The 19,926-nt window shown below is 55.0% G+C and overlaps 2 protein-coding genes across 39 annotated transcripts in view; one reads left to right on the top strand and one right to left on the bottom strand.

Annotated features, from left to right (window-relative positions):
* Positions 1-626, top strand: part of LOC120673731 (nodal modulator 1-like) — a 12,024-nt gene extending 11,398 nt beyond the window's left edge. Inside the window, exons 26-27 of the mRNA XM_039954715.1 lie at positions 49-122; positions 212-626. Of these exons, the coding sequence (XP_039810649.1) occupies positions 49-122; positions 212-317 (180 nt within the window). The 3' untranslated portion in view covers positions 318-626. The remainder of the gene's footprint in view (positions 1-48; positions 123-211) is intronic.
* LOC120673732 (mitochondrial amidoxime reducing component 2-like) overlaps positions 1-19,926 on the bottom strand; it is a 25,961-nt gene extending 6,035 nt beyond the window's left edge. The window contains exons 1-8 of one of the 38 annotated variants that reach the window (XR_005674797.1): positions 18,890-19,925; positions 3,425-3,504; positions 3,081-3,230; positions 2,908-2,972; positions 1,996-2,768; positions 1,868-1,897; positions 1,150-1,224; positions 320-1,023 (exon numbers count right to left, since the gene is read on the bottom strand). Coding sequence is in view for 8 of the 38 variants with exons in the window: in XM_039954717.1 (XP_039810651.1) it covers positions 2,637-2,760; positions 2,908-2,972; positions 3,081-3,156; positions 3,425-3,504; positions 18,890-18,928 (384 nt within the window). In the remaining 30 variants the exon portion in view is untranslated. The other 37 variants (XR_005674798.1, XR_005674796.1, XR_005674780.1 and 34 more) reach the window with 37 other exon arrangements.

Below are 19,926 nucleotides of genomic sequence, written 5' to 3'. Positions count from 1 at the left end.
GCATTTTTATCTGTTTAGGAAATCATGTAATTTTTTTTTATGATGCAGGAACTGACCCCAGCACCAGTGTTTCCGCTCATAGTTGGAGTTTCTGTGATTGCACTGGTTATCAGTATGCCAAGGTTTGCTGCTTTCTGACAGCAGATTTCATGGTACAAACTCTGGTAACAATGGGTTAGTAACTATATTCGTCGATGTTTGATTTGTACAGGTTAAAGGACTTGTACCAGAGTGCTGTAGGAATGACTTCCCTCGGGTCAGGTGTTGCACCGACCAAAAAGGAGCCACGGAAGAATATAATAAGAAAGAGGGTGTAAACGCCAAATTAGCTTTACTCTTAGGGGTCGAGAAATGAGCACTGACAAAATGAGCACGTCAGGAGTAGATGCTAGCTGTTCGGTTTCCCCTCAAGTAATTTTGCAGATGAAAAGAAATCTGAAAGTTGATCGTCCCTTTGTGACACTTTTGGCTTAAAGTTTTGACGCGGAAGCCAGGTGTGTAGTCATTCCAAATTGTTGTATGATAGTTAATTTATACTAGAGTCTGGGGCGCACCATTAATGCGGTGTTAAAGAGGAAATTGCCTTTAAAAAAAAATGAAAAATGCTTACGTCAGTTTAGTGCAAATGTTGGTAGTGTAATTGTTTTTTTATGTTGTTATGCCTGTTTTGTCTTACAATGTTGTTTGGGTAGTGACGCATGGTAAGGAATTGTTGTGTTAATAGTATATTAAGCAATCAGAATTACACCGGCCTTATCCGGTAGGGTCATGTCTGCCACTTGAATTTGGTCATGTTTGCATCAACGTATATTTAACTGATCGTGCAAATAGTCTGCATTTGCAGTCAGCAAAAACTGCTAGAAGTAACTTGATGCACGGTAGCCCGATCAATGAGAAACATAAGAATTATTAGTGCATACCAGTTTCCTGATAGCAGTTCATCCTTTTTGTTTTCAATTTCTCAATATATTACCTGCCCTTCCGACAGGCCCTAGAAGCTGCATTTCTGTCAATATGTACCGTCTGCATTAAAAATATTATGAACTAAACACGACAGCTTAACAAATTAATGACACAATTTTACCTTTTCTTACATTATTCATTTGTGAAACACCCTAAATATTACAGGAACTATAGGATCATAGGTACCTCTTTATTTCTCTCTCTCATATGAAGAACTTATGCACCATTAGCAAAATAGTGACCGTGGGAGTTACCAAACATCTGCAGCAGCAAAAATCGCAAGCCATTGAAAATTATACACACAAATGTCATGGCTAAGCTAAAAGTGCACCTAGTATATAAGTTATAATGCATGGTGAACAAATTTGTCACTAGAACATATAATGGACACACTAAACTACCCTGCAACCCTTTGTCAGGTAGGAAGATGCCGATATAACAATGTGTTCAGAGAAGTTTTTTATTTTAAAAAGTAAGCAGGAGTGCTGCTCGTTCATTTAAGAGAAGAAGCAAGAATTGACCAAAACAGATCGAAACAAGCACAAATTGCACATATGGATCATCTTGTCGTTAGACTTTTTTTTTTGTTAGCAAACAGAGAAAAAGGAAGCTAGAGCAGGTGATAATCCTGTCACAAGGTCGACCAAATTAACCTTCAATGGTACCGCAGCCACAGCAATTGGTAAGCACCCAGCTGAAAAATGAGCCAGTTATAAGCTCTCATGCTTAATGTACTAAGCTCACTATCTCGTTCAAAAAACAAGGAACTTTGGAAACAGCAGATGCAAATAAGGCATATCGTCCCAAAATTGAATTTGAGAACACCTAGATGCCAAAAAGACATATCCCAAAATTGTATTTGAAAACACCTAATGATTCCAAATCTAAACTTGTAAAGGTCTACCTGAAAAAGATCCTCCTTTTCAGTTGCTAACTGATTCCCTAACGAAGCGAATATTAGCCCACCAGATCCTGGCAATATAGAGAGCAAAATCCACAAGGAAAGATAAGGGAAGGCAGCGTGGAGCTGACCTGCTACAATGCCGGCGGCAGGCAATGCAGCCGGTTACCGATGTGGAACTGGGAGACGGCGACGGCGTGTCCCTGCAACGAGATGCCATTCGTACGCGGGTTCGACGTGAACCACGGCCGGGGAGGCCCGGATGGGCAGCTGCGAGGACGAGGAGCCCGCCGCGTCGTCGCCTAACAACACGCTGTGCAGACTCAGCGGGAAGCGGGCTGCGGCGACGAGGAGCGGCAAGCTTGAGGGCGACGGCACCCCGAGGGCCGGCGGCATCGCAAGCACGGAAGAGGCATGCGCGGAGGAGACCTTGACGCTCCCCTGGAACTCCATTGCGGCGAGCGTGCCGTGCAGGTACCGCATGGAGAGGACGAGGCTCGGCACGTAGGACCGGTCACCGTAGAGCGCGCACATGTTTAAAAAAAAAATCATGAATACGAATTTTATATTTAAAGTTAATGTTTACACGTGGCAATGATATATTTTCTAAAAAGAACCGAATGAATATTGGCAGTCACCATCACCTCATTTGTTCGTGCATTAGTCATTACAACAATGTCTAGCATATTGGGCTCTTGAAAGACATAAACTGACTGAATAATTACACTAATCAAGTGCTGAAGTAAACTGCATAATCAATTTCAAATTAAAGCTAGGAGAGTATTAGTGACAGTATCTTACCTTGCAATGGTTGCATAGCTTCACGCCTTAAAATATTAGGTTGTTTATCTTTATGATTTTCCATGGGTCCTCCGAATATGGTTGGCATCCATCCACTAAAATACTACCAAAAAAATATCTTAGTAAGAAGGTAAGTACGCAATTAGTAACAATCTAGCTATCAACCAAGTCAGGAATCAGGATACCCCAATTAAAAAGATATTCAGAAAACAAAATTACAAGTGAATATGTGTGATGCTCACTTTGGTCTGAAATGGTTCATTGGTACATGTTCTTTAAGAATCTCATTTAGTGCATCCAGTGAGTCCTGCAACACAATTAAACAGCATTATGAACTACAAGTTTTGTGTTTGGCAACATTCCTACACAACACTTATCTCAAAACTGAATAAAAGTATGAACTCATGAGCTGTACCTGAGAGGCTATCAGAAACGTGAAGCAATCTGTAAACATGATCTTGTAACCTTGGGCATAATCTTGATCGGTTGGTCTAGATTGGTTCTCCATGTGACACAATGTTCAATCAACAGTATAGATTGGCAAGAAGCAAATTTAATAATAAACCTATATATAAGGGAAAGCATGATGTGCTAAATTGGCAAGATTTTCGATAAAGAATGTACTAACGGTATCGTCATGAACAAATTTAAATGTATGTAGAATATATTATGATTACTTGGAAATAGTTTACTGGTGAACAATCCACATCTTAAAGTAATACATATCACATTTAACCATATTTTCTTTTACAAACTTACCTTATGATGTGTCTCCTAGCTGAGATGAAATGCCTTTGTACCATATTTGATTTATACTCTGGAACCATATCAGGGTTTACCTGTGATGACAACAATACTTCAGTACGAAGATCAGGCAAGAGGTAGGAACACCATCATAATAGAAAGCTCAGAAACACGGATACGGCAGGGAAGGGGCGTATCCCGTGTCGGATACGTATCCGACACGGATACGCCTGGGATACGGCTGGGATACGTATCCACGGCGTGTCCGCGTATCCCTAAACAGTGATGCTAGAAACTCACGAACGGATACGTATCCAACGGCGACGTATCCAACGGCGTGTCCGTCCCTGCTCGCCGGCCGCCAACGATGCGGATCCAGGCTCCAGCCACGCGGATCCAAGCTCCAGCGAACTCGCCGACAGCCGCAGCCCCGCAAGCCGTCGACAGCCGCGCCCACTGCCTGCGCGCCGCCGCGGCCCTGCGAGCCGGCTGCCCGTGCACCCGATGCTGCTCCCGTCAGCCGCGACCGCGCCTGCCTTGCGCGCCGGCCGCCGCTGCGCCCGCACCGGCCACGCGCGCCCGCTGCCTGCGCGCCGCCGCGGCCCTGCGAGCCGGCTGCCCGTGTGCCCGCCGCTGCTCCCTTCCTCCGCGCTCTTGCCTGCCCCACGCTGCAGCCTGCAGCAGAGGGGGAAGAGGGTGGAGGGGCCGGTGGTGGAAGATGGGAAGGGACGGGGCGGAGGGGGAAATAGGAAGGGGAGAGTTCGGTGGGGAAGAGAAGTAGAGGAAGAGAGTAGAGGAATGAGAGTGTGAGAGAAGGATAGGACGGATATTTGAGAGCTGCTGCTATGTTTTGAATTTATGGTAACTCTGGACTTGGAGAAAGAGAGCTCGAGAATGGACAATTGGACATCACAATTGGAACCGGTCTTTGCTTTGGCTGGTAATTGCTATTGCAAGGTAATTTATTGCTTTTACAAACTTAATATGTGCCATTATTTATTTATTTAAAAAATAGTAAAACGTATCCGTGTATCGGGTTTTTTTAGGAAATTGCTGTATCCGCGTATCCGTATCCTTCTTATACCGATACGCGTATCCGTATCTGTGCTACATAGATAGAAAGCAGACTCATACATTTAAAGGCATGTTTGGACAAGATTTAAAAAATAGAGATGTTTTATATTATATTATTCATCTGTAATAAAGATTTTAAGATCTTGAGTAAACCTAGGATTCAGATTCCTGTAAAATTTTAAGCAGAGGACAAGGTTGTGGTAGAGCATGAACGAATCTCCCATATCAGTTTATCCTGTATTGAGGAGCTAGCTGCCAAGCATCAATAGAAAGAGGCCAATGCCTGATTTAAATCTTGCAGATTTCTGCATTGTCAAACATCTGGGTACGCCTTAATATTCAACAAACTATCTGCACACATCTTGAAGTAAGCTGGTGCAATGTAACTGCCACCCAAAAATGGCAGCAATAGGAGGCCTAGCCATCCTCCTTTCGCGTTTCCGTAAGCTGTGATGAAAATTTAAACACGCAAAGAACATTAAACTCTGCAAACTTGACCAGAGAAATTCAGAAAGGAAAAAGGTTAGTATCCATAATACTAAACCTATGTAAATTTCTCCAACAGATTTAGAGTAGTGCAGGTATTCAGATATAATATTTTGGACATAAACAACATATTCAACCAAAAAAAGTTTATGATTAACTGGATGCACCACTGGTTAGCAGTACCATAATAGATCCTTGAAACCAACTGAATTTGCAGGAGCTCATTTTGTAGTGTCAAAATGTTTACATGGTATCATGGAAAAATTGAGCTTAAAATAACATTTCCCTTTCCCACAATCAATCTGTCGGTACCCTGTAGCAGGGATACCCACTCCTACTGCAGTAAGGCAGGACCCGCGTAGTTATCCGTAACTACGCGCAAAGGACGGAGTAGCCAGGCCCACGGGCCAGGCTCCTTCCCCACCAGGCCAATGGCCCCGGACCTGTTCTCCGCCTGGGGATGGGTCCGGAGATGCCACGTGCCCCTAAGGAAGGGAAGCTCTGTGTCGACAGCCGAGGCCTCGGACCCCCCATAGGGGTCCGGGACCTCCTGCGTCCATCCGGACCTCCCATACTGCGTGGGGGTCCGGAGCCGCCACGTGTCCCGGAGGCACGGGTTCGAGTGCTAGCCTTCCGCTGGAAGACTCGCCCACCCACCGCATTTAATGCAGATGGCTGAGGCGTGCTCTGCCGCCGCGGCACGCGGGACAGCCTTTGTCAGGCCTCACTGTGCACCGCGTATTACCAAGGTACACATTGTAGCCGCCTGTGCCGCACCTGCGCAGAGCCTGTCTGCAGCATTAAATGGATACGACGGCACGGCACTTTTCCATCATGCCGCATACGCCACAAGCTACATAGCCCGTCCAGCTACGTGGCAGACGACGCCACTAGCTACGTCTGGCACCGTTCCGACAAGACAGCGCCTGGACATGATGAACGAGGGACTCCGGGAGCAGGCAAGGGAATCCAGGAGAGAGATCTCCTTTGCTTGCGATGCCATAATGTATGAATAGTATGTTATTTTATACTACATCGTTGGGCCCACCTGTCGGGGACCCAACAGCCATGTACGCGCCTCCCTTGAGATATAAAAGGGAGGCGCTCGCTGTGCACGACAAGCAGACTAGAACGGTCACACAACGCACAAGCTCTCTCGAACTCTCTCGAGGCAAGGCAATACAACACATAGTGGACGTAGGGTATTACGCTCCGGCGGCCCGAACCACTCTAAATCTTGCTGTGTTCATCGTGTTCTTGAGGGAGATCGAACTAGGACTAGCTAACCCCCGAGTACACACCCTCTGGGCTAGGGCGGGTGCCTTCCGCCACCCGGCTGTGGTTTGCAGCACCACGACATTTGGCGCGCCAGGTAGGGGCGTTTAGCTGGTCGCAGTTCATCTCTTCTTCGTCTCCATGGTTCGTGTGGACGACGTAGAGATGACAGAGGGTGTGGTGTCCTCCACGCCACACGCCTCTCGCGTCCCTGCTCCAGGGGCAACTGTGCCTGTGGAGCAGCCACCGTCGGCGGCGGCGCGTGCTGCTCGCCGGCAAGAATCAGGGCGCCCATCAAGGGCCCCCAGCCCCCTCACAAGCTGCGAGCGGCGGAGCGCTGGCAGCGGCTAGGGAGTTGCTTCGCAACCCCCCGGCTGAGGCAGCCTCGCCAGACGCCCTGAGGCAGTGGCGGGACGACGTTGACCGTCTCCTCCATCTGGCTCAGGCCTCCCCCAGTTCTGCAAGGACTGGGCAACGACCTCCGCCCGGCAACACGGTAGTACCTTACTGCCAGCGTCAGGGCGGTGCGTCGGCGTCCTTGCGCTCCACCACCGTGAGGGGTGCACGAACAGAAGACTTGCGGGCGGAGCTCAACCGCCGACGCGCGGGAGAGGATGCCCGCATCTCCGTTGAGAGGGCGCGAGAGCGCCGTCTTAACATTGAGGGCCGCAACCTCAACACCGACTTGGACGTGGTGGCGCCCAAGCCCCCGGTGAACGCCCAGATACAGTCAGGCGCACCAGTGGCTGGGGTGGGCTGTGCTGCGCTGGCGGAGCACCTCCGCGCCATGGCATGGCCGTCCAAGTTCCGCCCGCACCTGCCGGAGAAGTACGACGGTACCACTAACCCGTCGGAATTCCTGCAGGTGTACGTTACCGCCATCACAGTGGCTGGTGGTAACGGCGCCATCATGGCGAGCTACTTTCATGTAGCTTTGTCTGGGCCAGCCCAGACTTGGCTCATGAACCTCACACCTGGGACGATCCAGTCCTGGGAAGAGCTCTGTGCGAGGTTCACAGCGAACTTCGCCAGCGCATACCAGCAGCATGGTGTGGAGGCACACCTTCACGCCGTGAGGCAAAAACCCGGAGAAACGCTCCGGGCCTTCATCTCGCGCTTCACCAAGGTACGGGGTACCATTCCTCGTATCTCAGATGCATCTATTATCACTGCTTTCCGCTAGGGGGTACGTGACGAGAAGATGCTCGAGAGGCTCGCGACGCACGAGGTGGAAAGCGTCACTACGCTTTTCTCCCTGGCAGACAAGTGTGCCAGGGCCGCTGAGGGCCGTGCATGGCACTCAGCCCCCCATGACGGAGACGCCAAGGCTGGTGGCTCCGGTGCTACCGCTCAGGGCGGTGGCAAGAAGAAGAAGAACAAGAACTGGAGTCGTGGGGAGCCGCATTCTGGCGGACCAGTCATTGCAGCAGCAGCGCCAGCAGCGGCGCCGGCAGCAGCAGCAGCAGCGGCTGGGGGCCAGAATGCCCATGGCAAACGCCCTCGCCCGCAAGGTGGAAGCGGAGGTTCATGCCAAGTGCATCCCACCGCTCGCCACAGCGCCACTGACTGCCGCGAGATCCAGAAGCTCGCGAAGCTGGTCAGTGGGCGGCGTGAGCAGTCCTCCAAGGATGGTTCACCCCCTCCTCGCCAGCGGCCTGGCAAGGAGAAAGCCTCTGATAGCGGAGCCGCTGCTGGGGAGAAGGAGCTGGGGTACCAGTCCCCCGCTCGGGAGCTGAAGGGCGTCTACCACGACGACGACTCCGATTCCGGCAACGGCGACTGCCGCAAGAAGCTGTACGTAATGTACGGCAGAAGCTGGGAGCTTGTCTCCCGGCGGGACGTGAAGACCATTCGCCGAGAGGTCCTTTCGGTGAAGCCGGGGGTCCCGAAGGCGGCGCCGCACCAGAGGTGGATGAACACCACCATCTCTTTCGGGCCATCCGACTGCCCGGAGAATATGGCCGGAGCTGGTGTACTACCTCTAGTCACCGCTCCTGTCATATCCAACATGAGGCTCTATCACGTGCTGATCGACGGTGGGGCTGGCCTCAACGTCATCAGCTATGCAGTGTTCAAGCAGCTGCAGATCCCGGAGTCCAAGCTGACTCCCTCTCGCCCATTCTCCGGAGTGGGCCCACATCCGGTGTTCCCTCTGGGGAGCATCACATTGCCGGTCACGTTCGGGACCGAGGAGAACTTCCGCACAGAGAGCGTTCTGTTCGATGTTGCGGAGGTGAACCTCCCATTTAACGCCATCATTGGCCGACCGGCACTCTACCGCTTCATGGCCATTGCTCATTACGGGTATTTGGTCTTGAAGATGCCTTCTCCTGCCGGAGTCCTCACCGTGCAGGGCGACCGCACCGCTGCCGTCGCTGCAGTTGAGAGACTGCATGCTCTGGCGGCAGAGGCTGCATGTTCCGAGGAGGATCCATCCACCTCGCAACCCAGGGCACCTACAAAGGCTCCCAAGGTCCAACTGTCCGATCCGGACCATGTTCCCGTGAAGACGGTGCAGATTGGAGCGGACTCCACCAGGACCACCCGCATCGCGGGGAACCTGGAGGAGAAATAGGAAGACGCACTCATCGCTTTCCTCCGGGCAAATGTCGACGTGTTCGCCTGGGAACCGTCACAGATGCCCGGGATCCCCAGGGAAGTGATCGAGCACAATATGAGGATCTACCCCGACGCCACGCCGGTGCACCAAAAGCCTCGGAAGCAGTCCGTGGAGCGGTAGAACTTCATCCGCGAAGAAGTCCGCAAGCTCCTAGACGCTGGCTTCATCGAGGAGGTCCACCACCCTGAGTGGTTGGCCAATCCGGTCGTCGTCCCAAAGGCCAACGGGAAGCTTCGGATGTGCATCGACTACACCAGCCTCAACAAGGCATGCCCTAGAGACCCCTATCCCCTTCCATGTATCGATCAGATCGTGGACTCCACCTCCGGGTGTGACCTTTTGTCTTTCCTAGATGCATACTCTGGTTTCCACCAGATTCAGATGTCTAGAGAGGATAGGAAGCATACTGCCTTTGTAACAGTAGATGGGCTTTATTGCTACATTGTCATGCCATATGGTCTAAGGAATGCCTTACCCACGTTTGTACGAGCTATGAACAAAACCTTCTGTAATCTAATTAGAGATATTGTTGAGGTTTATGTCGATGACATTGTGGTCAAGACTAAGGTAGGGTCAACACTAGTGGAGGACCTGTCCCTCGTCTTCGACCAGCTCCGCGCCACGCGCACGAAGCTGAACCCCGAGAAGTGCATCTTCGGCGTCTCAGCAGGGAAGCTGCTTGGTTTCCTGGTCTCACATCGAGGCATCGAGGCAAACCCAGCCAAGATCAAGGCGATCGAAGCGATGAGGCCTCCTGGCCGCATCAAGGACGTCCAGAAGCTTACTGGATCTCTCGCTGCTCTTAGCCGCTTCATATCGAGGCTGGCTGAGAGGGCCCTTCCCTTCTTCAAGCTATTGAGGTGGTCCGGTCCATTTTCTTGGACCGAAGAGGCTGAACAGGCCTTCCAGGAACTGAAGTAGCACCTCACCTCGCTGCCAGTATTGGTGGCTCTAGAGCCCGGTGAGCCGTTGTTTCTGTATCTTGCTGCATCTGCGGAGGCAGTTAGCATGGTGCTGGTCACCGAAAGGACGGAGCAGGCTCGCCAGGGGAACACCAGGGTCTCCCCGGCCAAGGGTGGTGAGCCGGACCCCGGACACGGGGGCCCGTCAGCCTCACCCCAGCCTGAAGGGCCAAACCCCGCACAAGGGGGTCCGGGGGAGCCTCATCCCAGTGGGAACCCAGAGCCGCTGGGGGACCAAGGACCAGACATGGTGAAAGGGGGCGAACCGGACCCGGTAACCAGGGTCCGGACCGTCCAAAAGCCAGTTTACTATGTCAGCGAAGTCCTCCATGAGGCGAAGGCCAGGTATCTTGAGACGCATAAACTTATCTACGCGATACTTATAGCGTCTAGGAAACTGCGCCACTACTTTCAGGCACACCGAGTTGTCGTAGTGACCTCTTACCCGTTAAGAGCGATCCTGCACAACTCCAACGCCACAGGCAATATCGCCAAGTGGGCGGCAGAGCTGGCTGAGTTCCAACTGGACTTCCAGTCTCGCCATGCAGTCAAGAGCCAGATCCTGGCTGATTTCATAGTGGAGTGGACTCCTTCCCCAAGCAATTCTGGGGGTCCGGACGTCAACGCCGGACCCCCGGAGCCGAAAATCAGGACACCAGTCTTCACCGAGCCCCACTGGACACTCTTCTTCGATGGGTCCGCCTGCGAGAAGTGGGCCAGAGCTGGTGTTGTCCTCATCGACCCAAACGGAGATCAGCTGAAGTACATGGTGCACCTTGAGTTCAAGGCCACCAACAACATGGCGGAGTACGAAGCTCTGATCTTTGGCCTGACGCAAGCCCTCTCATTGGGGGTCCGACAGCTTCTGGTGAAGGGCGATTCCCAGCTAATCATCAAGCAGGTCCGAGGGGATTGCAGTTGCAACAATCCCCAACTCGCGGCATACCTCATGCACGTGAGGAAGCTCGAGAAGGACTTCGACGCCCTGGAACTGCAACATGTTCCCCGCGAACTCAACACAGCAGCAGATGATCTCTCTGCAAGAGCATCTACCTGGGCATCCGTGCCCGAGGGCGTCTTCGAGAGACGGCTGCTGAGACCTACCACCCAGCCTGCTGAACTGGGTGAAGGGGATCAAGCTAGCACCTCGAAGCTAGCAATCCCGGTGGCATCCCACCTATGGTGCCCAACCTGGGCTGTGTGCTCTGTTGAGGATCCTGGTGACCTCGTTGAGCCACTCCCACCTACTCAGGAAGCTCCCGATGCATGGATCTCCGAGATCCGGGGCTACCTGAAAGATAACATCCTCCCTGATGACGATGTGTCCGCTGAGCGCATAGTCCGATTGGCTAAACGCTACGCGGTGGTAGAAGGGGATCTCTACCGCCGTGGCGCCAATGGTGTCCTCATGCGGTGCATTTTCCAGGGAGAGGGCCGCGAGTTGCTCGCGGAGATCCATGGAGGCGAGTGTGGAAGTCATTCCTCATCTCGCATGCTTGTTGGCAAGGCCTTTTGGCATGGCTTCTACTGGCCAACAACACTCCAGGATGCGGTTGAGCTGGTAAGGTCCTGCAAAGCATGCCAATTCCATGCAAAGCAAATACACACACCGGCTCAAGCTCTGCAGATGATTCCGCCCTCATGGCCATTCACTGTGTGGGGTGTGGATATCTTGGGGCCATTCCCCCAGGCTATCGGCGGGTACCGATTCCTCTATGTCGCCATCGACAAATTCACAAAGTGGCCGGAGGTTACCCCTGTGGTGAATATTACTAAGAAATCAGCAGTCGCATTCCTCAAGTCCATTGTGTGCAGATTTGGCGTCCCAAACCGCATCATCGCGGACAACGGGACCCAATTCAAAAGCAGACTCTTCCAAGAGTACTGTGAGGACATCGGCATCCAGCTATGCTTTGCGTCCGTGGCACATCCCCGCAGCAATGGACAGGTTGAGAGAGCGAATGCAGAGATCCTCAGGGGACTCAAGACCCGCACCTACAACTGCTTGAAGAAGCATGGTGCCAAATGGGTTGACGAGCTTCCGTGCGTACTATGAGGCAACCGGACGACACCCAACCGAGCCACCGAGGAGACTCCATTCTTCCTGGTCTACGGGGCTGAAGCATGCCTTCCCCCAGAAATTCACCTGGGCTCACCACGGGTCCAGGCTTTTGACGAATCCATGCAGGAGCAGCTGCGGCATGACGACGTGGACTTCGTTGTCGAACGAAGATGGCGAGCAGCAATCCGAAATGCACCCTACAACCAGGCGCTCCGGCGCTATCATCAACGGTTCGTGCACAGTAGGGAGCTCCGGGCTGGCGACCTCGTCCTCAGACGGATCCTGAGCCGAGCAGGGCTCCACAAACTTTCCCCCAGCTGGGAGGGACCCTTCCAGGTTACAGAGGTATGCCGGCCCGGATGCGTTCGCCTCGCCACAAAAGATGGAGTGCCGCTGCCCAACCCATGGAACATAGAGCATTTGCGTAAGTTTTACACCTAGGCAGAGCAGGGAAATAAACTTTTCCTTTGTAATAAGATAGAGTTAGTGTGCGGCCCAGAGCGGTTGGGGGCCACCCTCGTAAACCCGACCTCTGGCATCCATCGCACCGTCGGCTAACGCGCGGCTCAAAGCGGTAGAGGTCCGATCTCGTAAACCCGGCCTCTGGCATCCATCGCGCAAGCCATGTACATCAAGATTGCAAAGGAAAGACTTTCTCCCAGTCCTGTCTTTGTGTCAAAATTTAAATTCGCTTTCTAATTCTCGAGTTTTTGTCCTTTCTAACCCCCGTGCGGACTTCCACTCTTGTCGCTACAACTAAGATCTGTATTGAGTTGCTGGAGTGCCGTACAGATACCGGACCATCTTGCTACTGGGGAGGGGTCCGAACCCCTAGGGACCTGCTCTGGAGATGGGGTGCTTGTTTCCTGGGGTGGTCCGGAGTCCTGTGTAGCCGCTTAGCCGGTTCCGTACCCAAAAGCCTACACACTCCACCGCCCTGTAACGAGTGCTCTAGTACCTAGAGCCGGGTAATTAGGGGCTCGGACCTCCTTCTAGCTCAAGAATTGGATTCCTCAGTCCTACACGGCATGTCCAGCTCCATATCTCAAAGGATCGAATACGACAAAGTGACCTCACCCACTCCTAGGAAGGGTCTGGAGCATCAGATCTAGGTCCGGAGAACTCGTGTTGTTTCCTGGAGTGGTCCGGAGCCCTGTGCAGCGCCTTAGCCTGGTCTCGCACCCTAAGCCTACACACTCCACCACTCTGTAACAAACACTGAAGTGCCCGGACCTGTATATCTGGAGCTCCGGACCTTGTACTAGACTGGGCGCCGGTCCAGAATAGCTCGCACGGGCCTGCTACAAAGCTGTAACTTTGAAGTGGTACACAGGCCAAACCTTGAATGGTGGTAGCCAGCCTCAACCATTGAGCCTACCTACCAGGGGGTCCCGGCATCCACTTTAAAGTTTCATGCAGATCAAGATCCAGTCTCGGTGGTAGACAGACTCAAAAACAACTGAGACTATCTCCCAGGGGGCCGGGACATTCGCTTTATGCCACGACATCTGCATACGTCAAGCAGCTAAGTCGCAGTATCATTTCTAGCATGCGAGCAAGTTGATTCTTCTCTCTGTAGAATTTTCTGCTACGCAGGGAAAGGCATAAGACACTCGCTCAGTCTGCAAACTATGCGGCACCTATGCCCAAGGATGTCCGGAGCATCTTCTACAGCTCAGGTGGTAGACAGGTCCAATCAACTGAACCTATCCGCCAGGGGGCCAGGGCGCCGGGGTGCTGTATACCACAAACCAACAACTAACAAAAAGCTAAGTTGAAGTTTCTTCTATTCCAAAATTTCAACTAGTACAATGTTGTTACATAATGCAAAAGATACAAAGATACAATGCCCAGCTCAAGGGTCTGCAGGCTCCCGCTTGAAGTAGGCGGCAACGAAGTCGACGACCTCCTGCACGCTATCTCGAGCGGCGGCCTCCGTCTCCGCTACAGGGCCATCGACCACGGGCGCCAGCGAGATGGCCGGGTCGTGGCTCCGGAGGCAGGTCAAGATGTGCTCTTCCACCATCCGGATCAGCTCGCGACCCTCAGCTTCGAGCTGGCCAGCAAGGACCGGCCCCAGACACTGGAGCCTATCCGAAGCAGAATTCAGCATTGGGAGGGCGTCAGCTATCGAAGCTGGCGGCTCCGCCACCTGGATTGGGCTCATTCCAAGTGGCACCAGTGCTAGGCTCGCTTCGATCGCCCAGTCAGCGATCCGCTGGGCCTCCACACGCTGGTCCTCCTGGTGCTTCCGGACCGCCTCCAGGACCGCCTCTTGCACCCGGGTGTCCAGAGCCGCCTTGGCCACCTCCACCTCGCGGGACCTCTCCTCGAGCTCGGCCTTCCTCTTCTCCGACCACTCTTCCAGCTTCTTGAGGGAGTCCCGCTGACGCCCAAGTTCCTTCTCTATGCCGGTGGCGTGGGCCTCCCGCTTATAGAGGGACTTCCGATCCTCCTCCAGCTCCGCCTCGGCAACAGTCAGCTTGCCTGCTCTCTCTTGCAGTTGCTCGCGCCATCCCTGCAGAGTCGCAGAGAAGACGTCGAGCTCCTGCCTCCGGACCTCGAGACCCTGGCTGCGAGTCTCCAGCTCGGACTGCTGGGCCGCGAGGCGAGTCTCGAGGTCGGACCGCTGAGTCGCGAAGCCAACAACCTCCAAGGCAAAAGTTTCCTCCCGCTGGGCCAGGGCCTTCTCCCGGCTCGATACTGCAAGGTCCCGGTTGAACACCTTCAGAAGGTTGGCTCGATAGGCCTCCTGGTCGGCTTTGAGCTTTGACTGGGTTTCCGCAGCACGGGAAGCTTCCGCCTTCCTGTGCGCCTCCAGGCGGGTGTGCCAGTTGGAGAGGCGCTGGCGTTCGCTCTCCAGGGCAGACCACTCCTGCCAGAAGGCCGCCTCGGTGGAGGAAGTTGCGTCCACTATCGACCGCCGGACCTGGGTCAGCACCTGGGGAAGGGGAGTCGCTTCCTCCTCCGGGAGTTAGAGCTGCAGGAGCTGCCTGCCAAAGACCACCTCCAACTCCTCCTTTGCAACAGGATCGGAGCTGGAGGTGGGAGCTTCCGCTGCAGCACTCATCTCCGGCGTCTCCGCCGCCGCTGCGTCGGGTGCGGCAGCGCCCGGCATCGGCGTCTCCGCTGCCGGTGCGTCGGGTGCGGTAGCGCCCGGCATCGGCGTCTCCGCCGCCGCTGCGTCAGGGGCGGTGGCGCCAGCACCGGCGCCTCCGCCGCCGCCGCGTCGGGTGTGGCCGCGCCCAGCACCGGTGCCTCCGCCTCCGCCGCATCAAGAGCGACTGCGCCCAGCGCCGGCACCTCCGCCGCCGCCGCCTTGGGTGCAGCTGCGCCCAGCACCGGCGCCTTCGCCGTTGCTGCGTCAGGTGCGGCTGCGCCCAGCGCCGGCGTCTCTGCCGCCGCCGTGTCGGATGCGGCTGCGCCCAGCACCGGCGCCTTCGTCGTCGCTGCGTCGGGTACGGCTACGCCCAGCACCGGCGCCTCCACCGCCGCCGTGTCGGATGCGGCTGTGCCCAGCACCGGCGCCTCCGCCGCCGCTGCGCCTGCCGTGCCCGTCACAGGCGCCCCTGCTGCTGCAGAGTTAGGTGCTGCTGAGTTTGGTAATGACGCGCCTGTCAGCACCGACGAGCCGGCGATGGTAGAAGAACTGCTGGAGCGAGGAGCCCTGGCAACAAAGCGGAGAAGCCTTCAACAAAAAGCAGAGCACCTGGCACAGGGGAAGAAAGCAGAGTAACACTAACCCAGAAGTGCCGGGTACCCAGCATCCTCGGAGGCTCGACCTCCGCTCCTGCTGCTGTTGCTGCTCCCGCGGCGGCGATGCAGGCGCAACCCGGGGCTGCTCCTCCTCCAGCTGCTGCTGCTCCCGTGGCTGCGGCGCGGGCGCAACTCGGGGCTGAACTTGTTGCTGCTGTTGCCGCTCTCGCGCCCGCTGCGGCTGCTCCCGCGGCTGCTGCTGCTGCTGTTGCTGCCGGCAGGAGGGATCTCTCGGTGGCGATGGTGGCGGCGCAGTCGCCCCGGAGGACCCGCGAGGGCCGGTGGCCCGGGTGCTACCCTGGCCCGCGCCCTCAGCGGTCCTCTGATGCTTCATGGCGGGCTCCGTGACTGGGGTCCCGTCACCCCTGAGTAGCCTGCGCCGGCCTGCATCCCCCGACGATGCACCAGAGCTACTCTGTACCTGGCTGGAACCGGCTGTGGCGGCGCTACTGGCCATGGACTGCTTCCCCTTCGTGGTGGCACCGGACCCCACAGCGCACAGCGTAGCTTGATCCCCGGACGCTCCAGGGATCCGGAGCCCACGGTTCGGATCGCCTCCGGTCTGGCGTGGGGCCAGCCCCCCGTCGTCAAGAGTTGGCAGGGTAGCCAGCACCGCCACCCTCGCGGAGTCCTCGCATAGGGGAACAATACCCTAAGGAAGGATCAGGTTCTCCGGGATGAAGGCATCTCCCGTCACATTCCGCACCAGGACCTCCAAGGCTTCCTGGGTCAGGTCGCTCCCCTCTCCGTGGTGGGTCCTGCTGCAGTCGTTAAGGCCGGTGAAGCTCCAAGCAGGGCGCGGCCGCTGCTTCAGGGGGGCGATCCGGCGCTTCTGGAAATCTCCAAGCACGTGCTACAAGGTGAGGCCCCTCTCCACCAGCGACCTGATCTTGCCCAGCACAGAGTCGAATTCCGGCTGCAGGGACGGCTTGGCCCTCCAGGATGCACGGTCGGTGGTGGGCCCCTCAGTCGGCAGGGCGAGGCGCTCGTTGGCTTCGGTGGTGGCGGTCACCCAATCCCTGCGCCATTCCTCCCACTTCCCGCCAGTAAGGCCAGGAATGTAAGGAGTCGACAGGTCACTCCTCATCTGGAAGTAGTACCCCCCCCACTTCGTCCTTGCTCCTTCCGGACCTCACCAGGATGAAGAAGTAGCGGAAGAGGATGACGCAGGGCCGCACTCCCACGAACATCTCGCACAAATGCACGAAGATGGACGTCAGGAGGAGGGAGTGGGGCATCAGGTGCTGAAGTTGGAGACCGAAGTCTTCCAGCAACAGTAGCAGGAACGAAGAAATCGGCAGTCCCACGCCAGTGGAGATGTGCGAGGTGAATAGCACAAACTCCCCGGCGCGGAGGTTGCCAAGGGGAACCGAGCCTGCTCGGACCCCCCAGCCGGTCTCCTGTGCACTCCACCCAAGCAGGCGGCGCACCGTGTTCAACTCTTCCTCGGTCTGGAAGCGGCGGGGATGAACAAGGGATGCCATCTCTCGGTGGAGGTGAGGAGCAGCCTGCGTGGGGGAGCAAGGGGCAAGGAAAGCTCGAAGGCAAAGGGGCGCAAAGGTTGGAAGGAAGAAGGCGAATGCGGGAAAGTAACCGCGGTATACGGTTCGTCCCATTATAAAGCCTGACTCAACCGACGCGCCCCGGAACCGTCGCCGGAACTCAAGCGACGCCTGCACCTGGTGTTAACCGCCCAGTCCATGACATGGGGGCCCAGGCCCACCTGTCGGGGTGATCGGGTAACCAACAAAGGTGTGAAAAGACGGGATCTGAACCGTCGCCCGCGTGCGAAGCGAGGTGGAAGCTGAGCTGACGTGCACGTATTAAGCGTTGGCGTGGCCGAGCTTTTCGGGAACTGCGGCGATAGTAAATATCTCGTTTATTCCGGCCGCAACAATGCCGAGCGTCGCGCGCGTGACGAGGTGAACCACTGTATGTGGGGGCCATGAGTCAGTAAGCCGTTGCGAAGCGATGAGGCAGCAAACAACCCGATAGATGGTCAAAGCCGGTCAAGTCCCCTGCAGTAGGAAGCTTCAAGCTATGCAGAGCCAAGTCGCAGTAGTGGCCCCACCTGCGGGTTCGTACCTCCCCCAAGGTGGGCCCGGGGGCCACTGTCGGTACCCTGTAGCAGGGATACCCACTCCTACTGCAGTAAGGCAGGACCCGCGTAGTTATCCGTAACTACGCGCAAAGGACGGAGTAGCCAGGCCCATGGGCCAGGCTCCTTCCTCACCAGGCCAATGGCCCCGGACCTGTTCTCCGCCTGGGGATGGGTCCGGAGACGCCACGTGCCCCTAAGGAAGGGAAGATCCGTATCGACAGCCGAGGCCTCGGACCCCCCCATAGGGATCCGGGACCTCCTACGTCCATCCGGATCTCCCATACTGCGTGGGGGTCCGTAGCCGCCACGTGTCCTGGAGGCACGGGTTCGAGCGCGAGCCTTCCGCTGGAAGACTCGCCCACCCACCGCATTTAATGCAGATGGCTGAGGTGTGCTCTGCCGCCGCCGGACGCGGGACAGCCTTTGTCAGGCCTCACTGTGCACCGCGTATTACCAAGGTATACAGTGTAGCCGCCTATGCCGCACCCGCGCAGAGCCCGTCTGCAGCATTAAATGGATACGACGGCACATCACTTTTCCATCATGCCGCCTACGCCGCAAGCTACACAGCCCGTCCAGCTACGTGGCAGACGACGCCACTAGCTACGTCTGGCACCGTTCTGACAAGACAGCGCTTGGACATGATGAACGAGGGACTCCAGGAGCAGGCAAGGGAATCCAGGAGAGAGATCTCCTTTGCCTGCGACGCCATAATGTATGAACAGTATGTTATTTTATACTATATCGTTGGGCCCACCTGTCGGGGACCCAACAGCCATGTACTCTGGGCTAGGGCGGGTGCCTTCCGCCACCCGGCTGTGGTTTGCAGCACCACGACACAATCCATGCTAAATCAATTCCCAAAGCTCTGAAACATACATCAATTCATCTCATCAACACTGAAGTAGTAACAGATAGCCTACCCATATACCAGTTTAGACAGTGATGTCAGCTCAGAATGAACTTGCTTAGCATGCTAACAAAAGCAATAAAATCAGAATCAGGAAGGAACAGGTTGGTTGGACCTGGCATCTCTCATCGGCTAACAAGCACAACGGAAGCAAGACATGAACCGAAACATATATAAATAGCACTCAAACATTTGACATAATAAAATCACATCCTTAAGTAGCAAAAGCAATACCTGAAAGGTGGCAGAGAAGCTGTGGTGGTGGCTGGTCATCCAAATAGATGAGCTCTCATTTGCTACCAGTTCCTATGACTCCCAAGGAAGAAATCCCATCAGGCTACCCGTCTATACCTTTCCTCTATATTCCTAAAAAAGAACTCCCAGCAAGAAGCTTTACCAATCAATCAAGTGGAATCAATATAAATTTCGGCACTAAAAAAGAAACCCATTGAAATAGGTTCCATTCTATAACCCATTCAACAATAAAAGGTTAAAAACAAGGAACGCTCAAATTCAGCACATACTATGACATGACATTGACATCCTAGTACTGCAAAACATGAGTATGATCTTTTTTTCCACTTGTAAGCTCGGGTCCTAGCTTTTATTCACACAGCATCTTAACATCTAAATACTACTACATGACATAAGAGAATCATGCTTCACTGCTAGAAATTATCTTGATAAGAGGCAAGTGCAGCACATAATCAAGAATTCCGTGGAATTTGACTATTGCAAAGTTTTCCCCAAACTAAATTACGGCAACTAGCCAAATCCAAACAAGAGAAGAAACGTTAGGACCTGGCATCACGTTCTTGTTATGCGTGGATTGGTACAAGAAGGCGAATTGGAGCAGGCAACACGAGGCCGTGGCCACTACCTAGGAATCAATCACCAGAGACGCGGGCCTAGGCTGCCCGTGTGATCCCCCACATGAGCTGTCAAGAAGCAAGTCAACGACAGCGTCGCTCCCGGCGGAGGCAATGTCGACGCACCAAGACACGATGACGGTGATGATGATAATGTCAGCACCTCGTTGCCGGCGGCGAGGTAGGGGACGGCTGCGGCGGGGGCGCGCTAGGACCGCGGGCCGCAGTCACCGCGCCGCGCCCTCGGGCCCTGAGGACGCGAGGAAGGTGAGGGAGTCGGGCACCAACAGGGGAAGCCCGCAGAGGCAGCTCTAGCTCGACGAGGGTAGCGGCGACGGGCGGTGCGGTGTCGGAGGCGGCAGCGGCGGGGAAAGGGGGGAGAGGAGAGAGAGAGGGGGGAGA

This window comes from Panicum virgatum, chromosome 5N (genome assembly GCF_016808335.1).
Source record: "Panicum virgatum strain AP13 chromosome 5N, P.virgatum_v5, whole genome shotgun sequence".
NCBI lineage: Eukaryota > Viridiplantae > Streptophyta > Magnoliopsida > Poales > Poaceae > Panicum > Panicum virgatum.
Note: the sequence above shows the minus strand (reverse complement) of the source record. Positions and strands in the feature narration are given on the sequence as shown.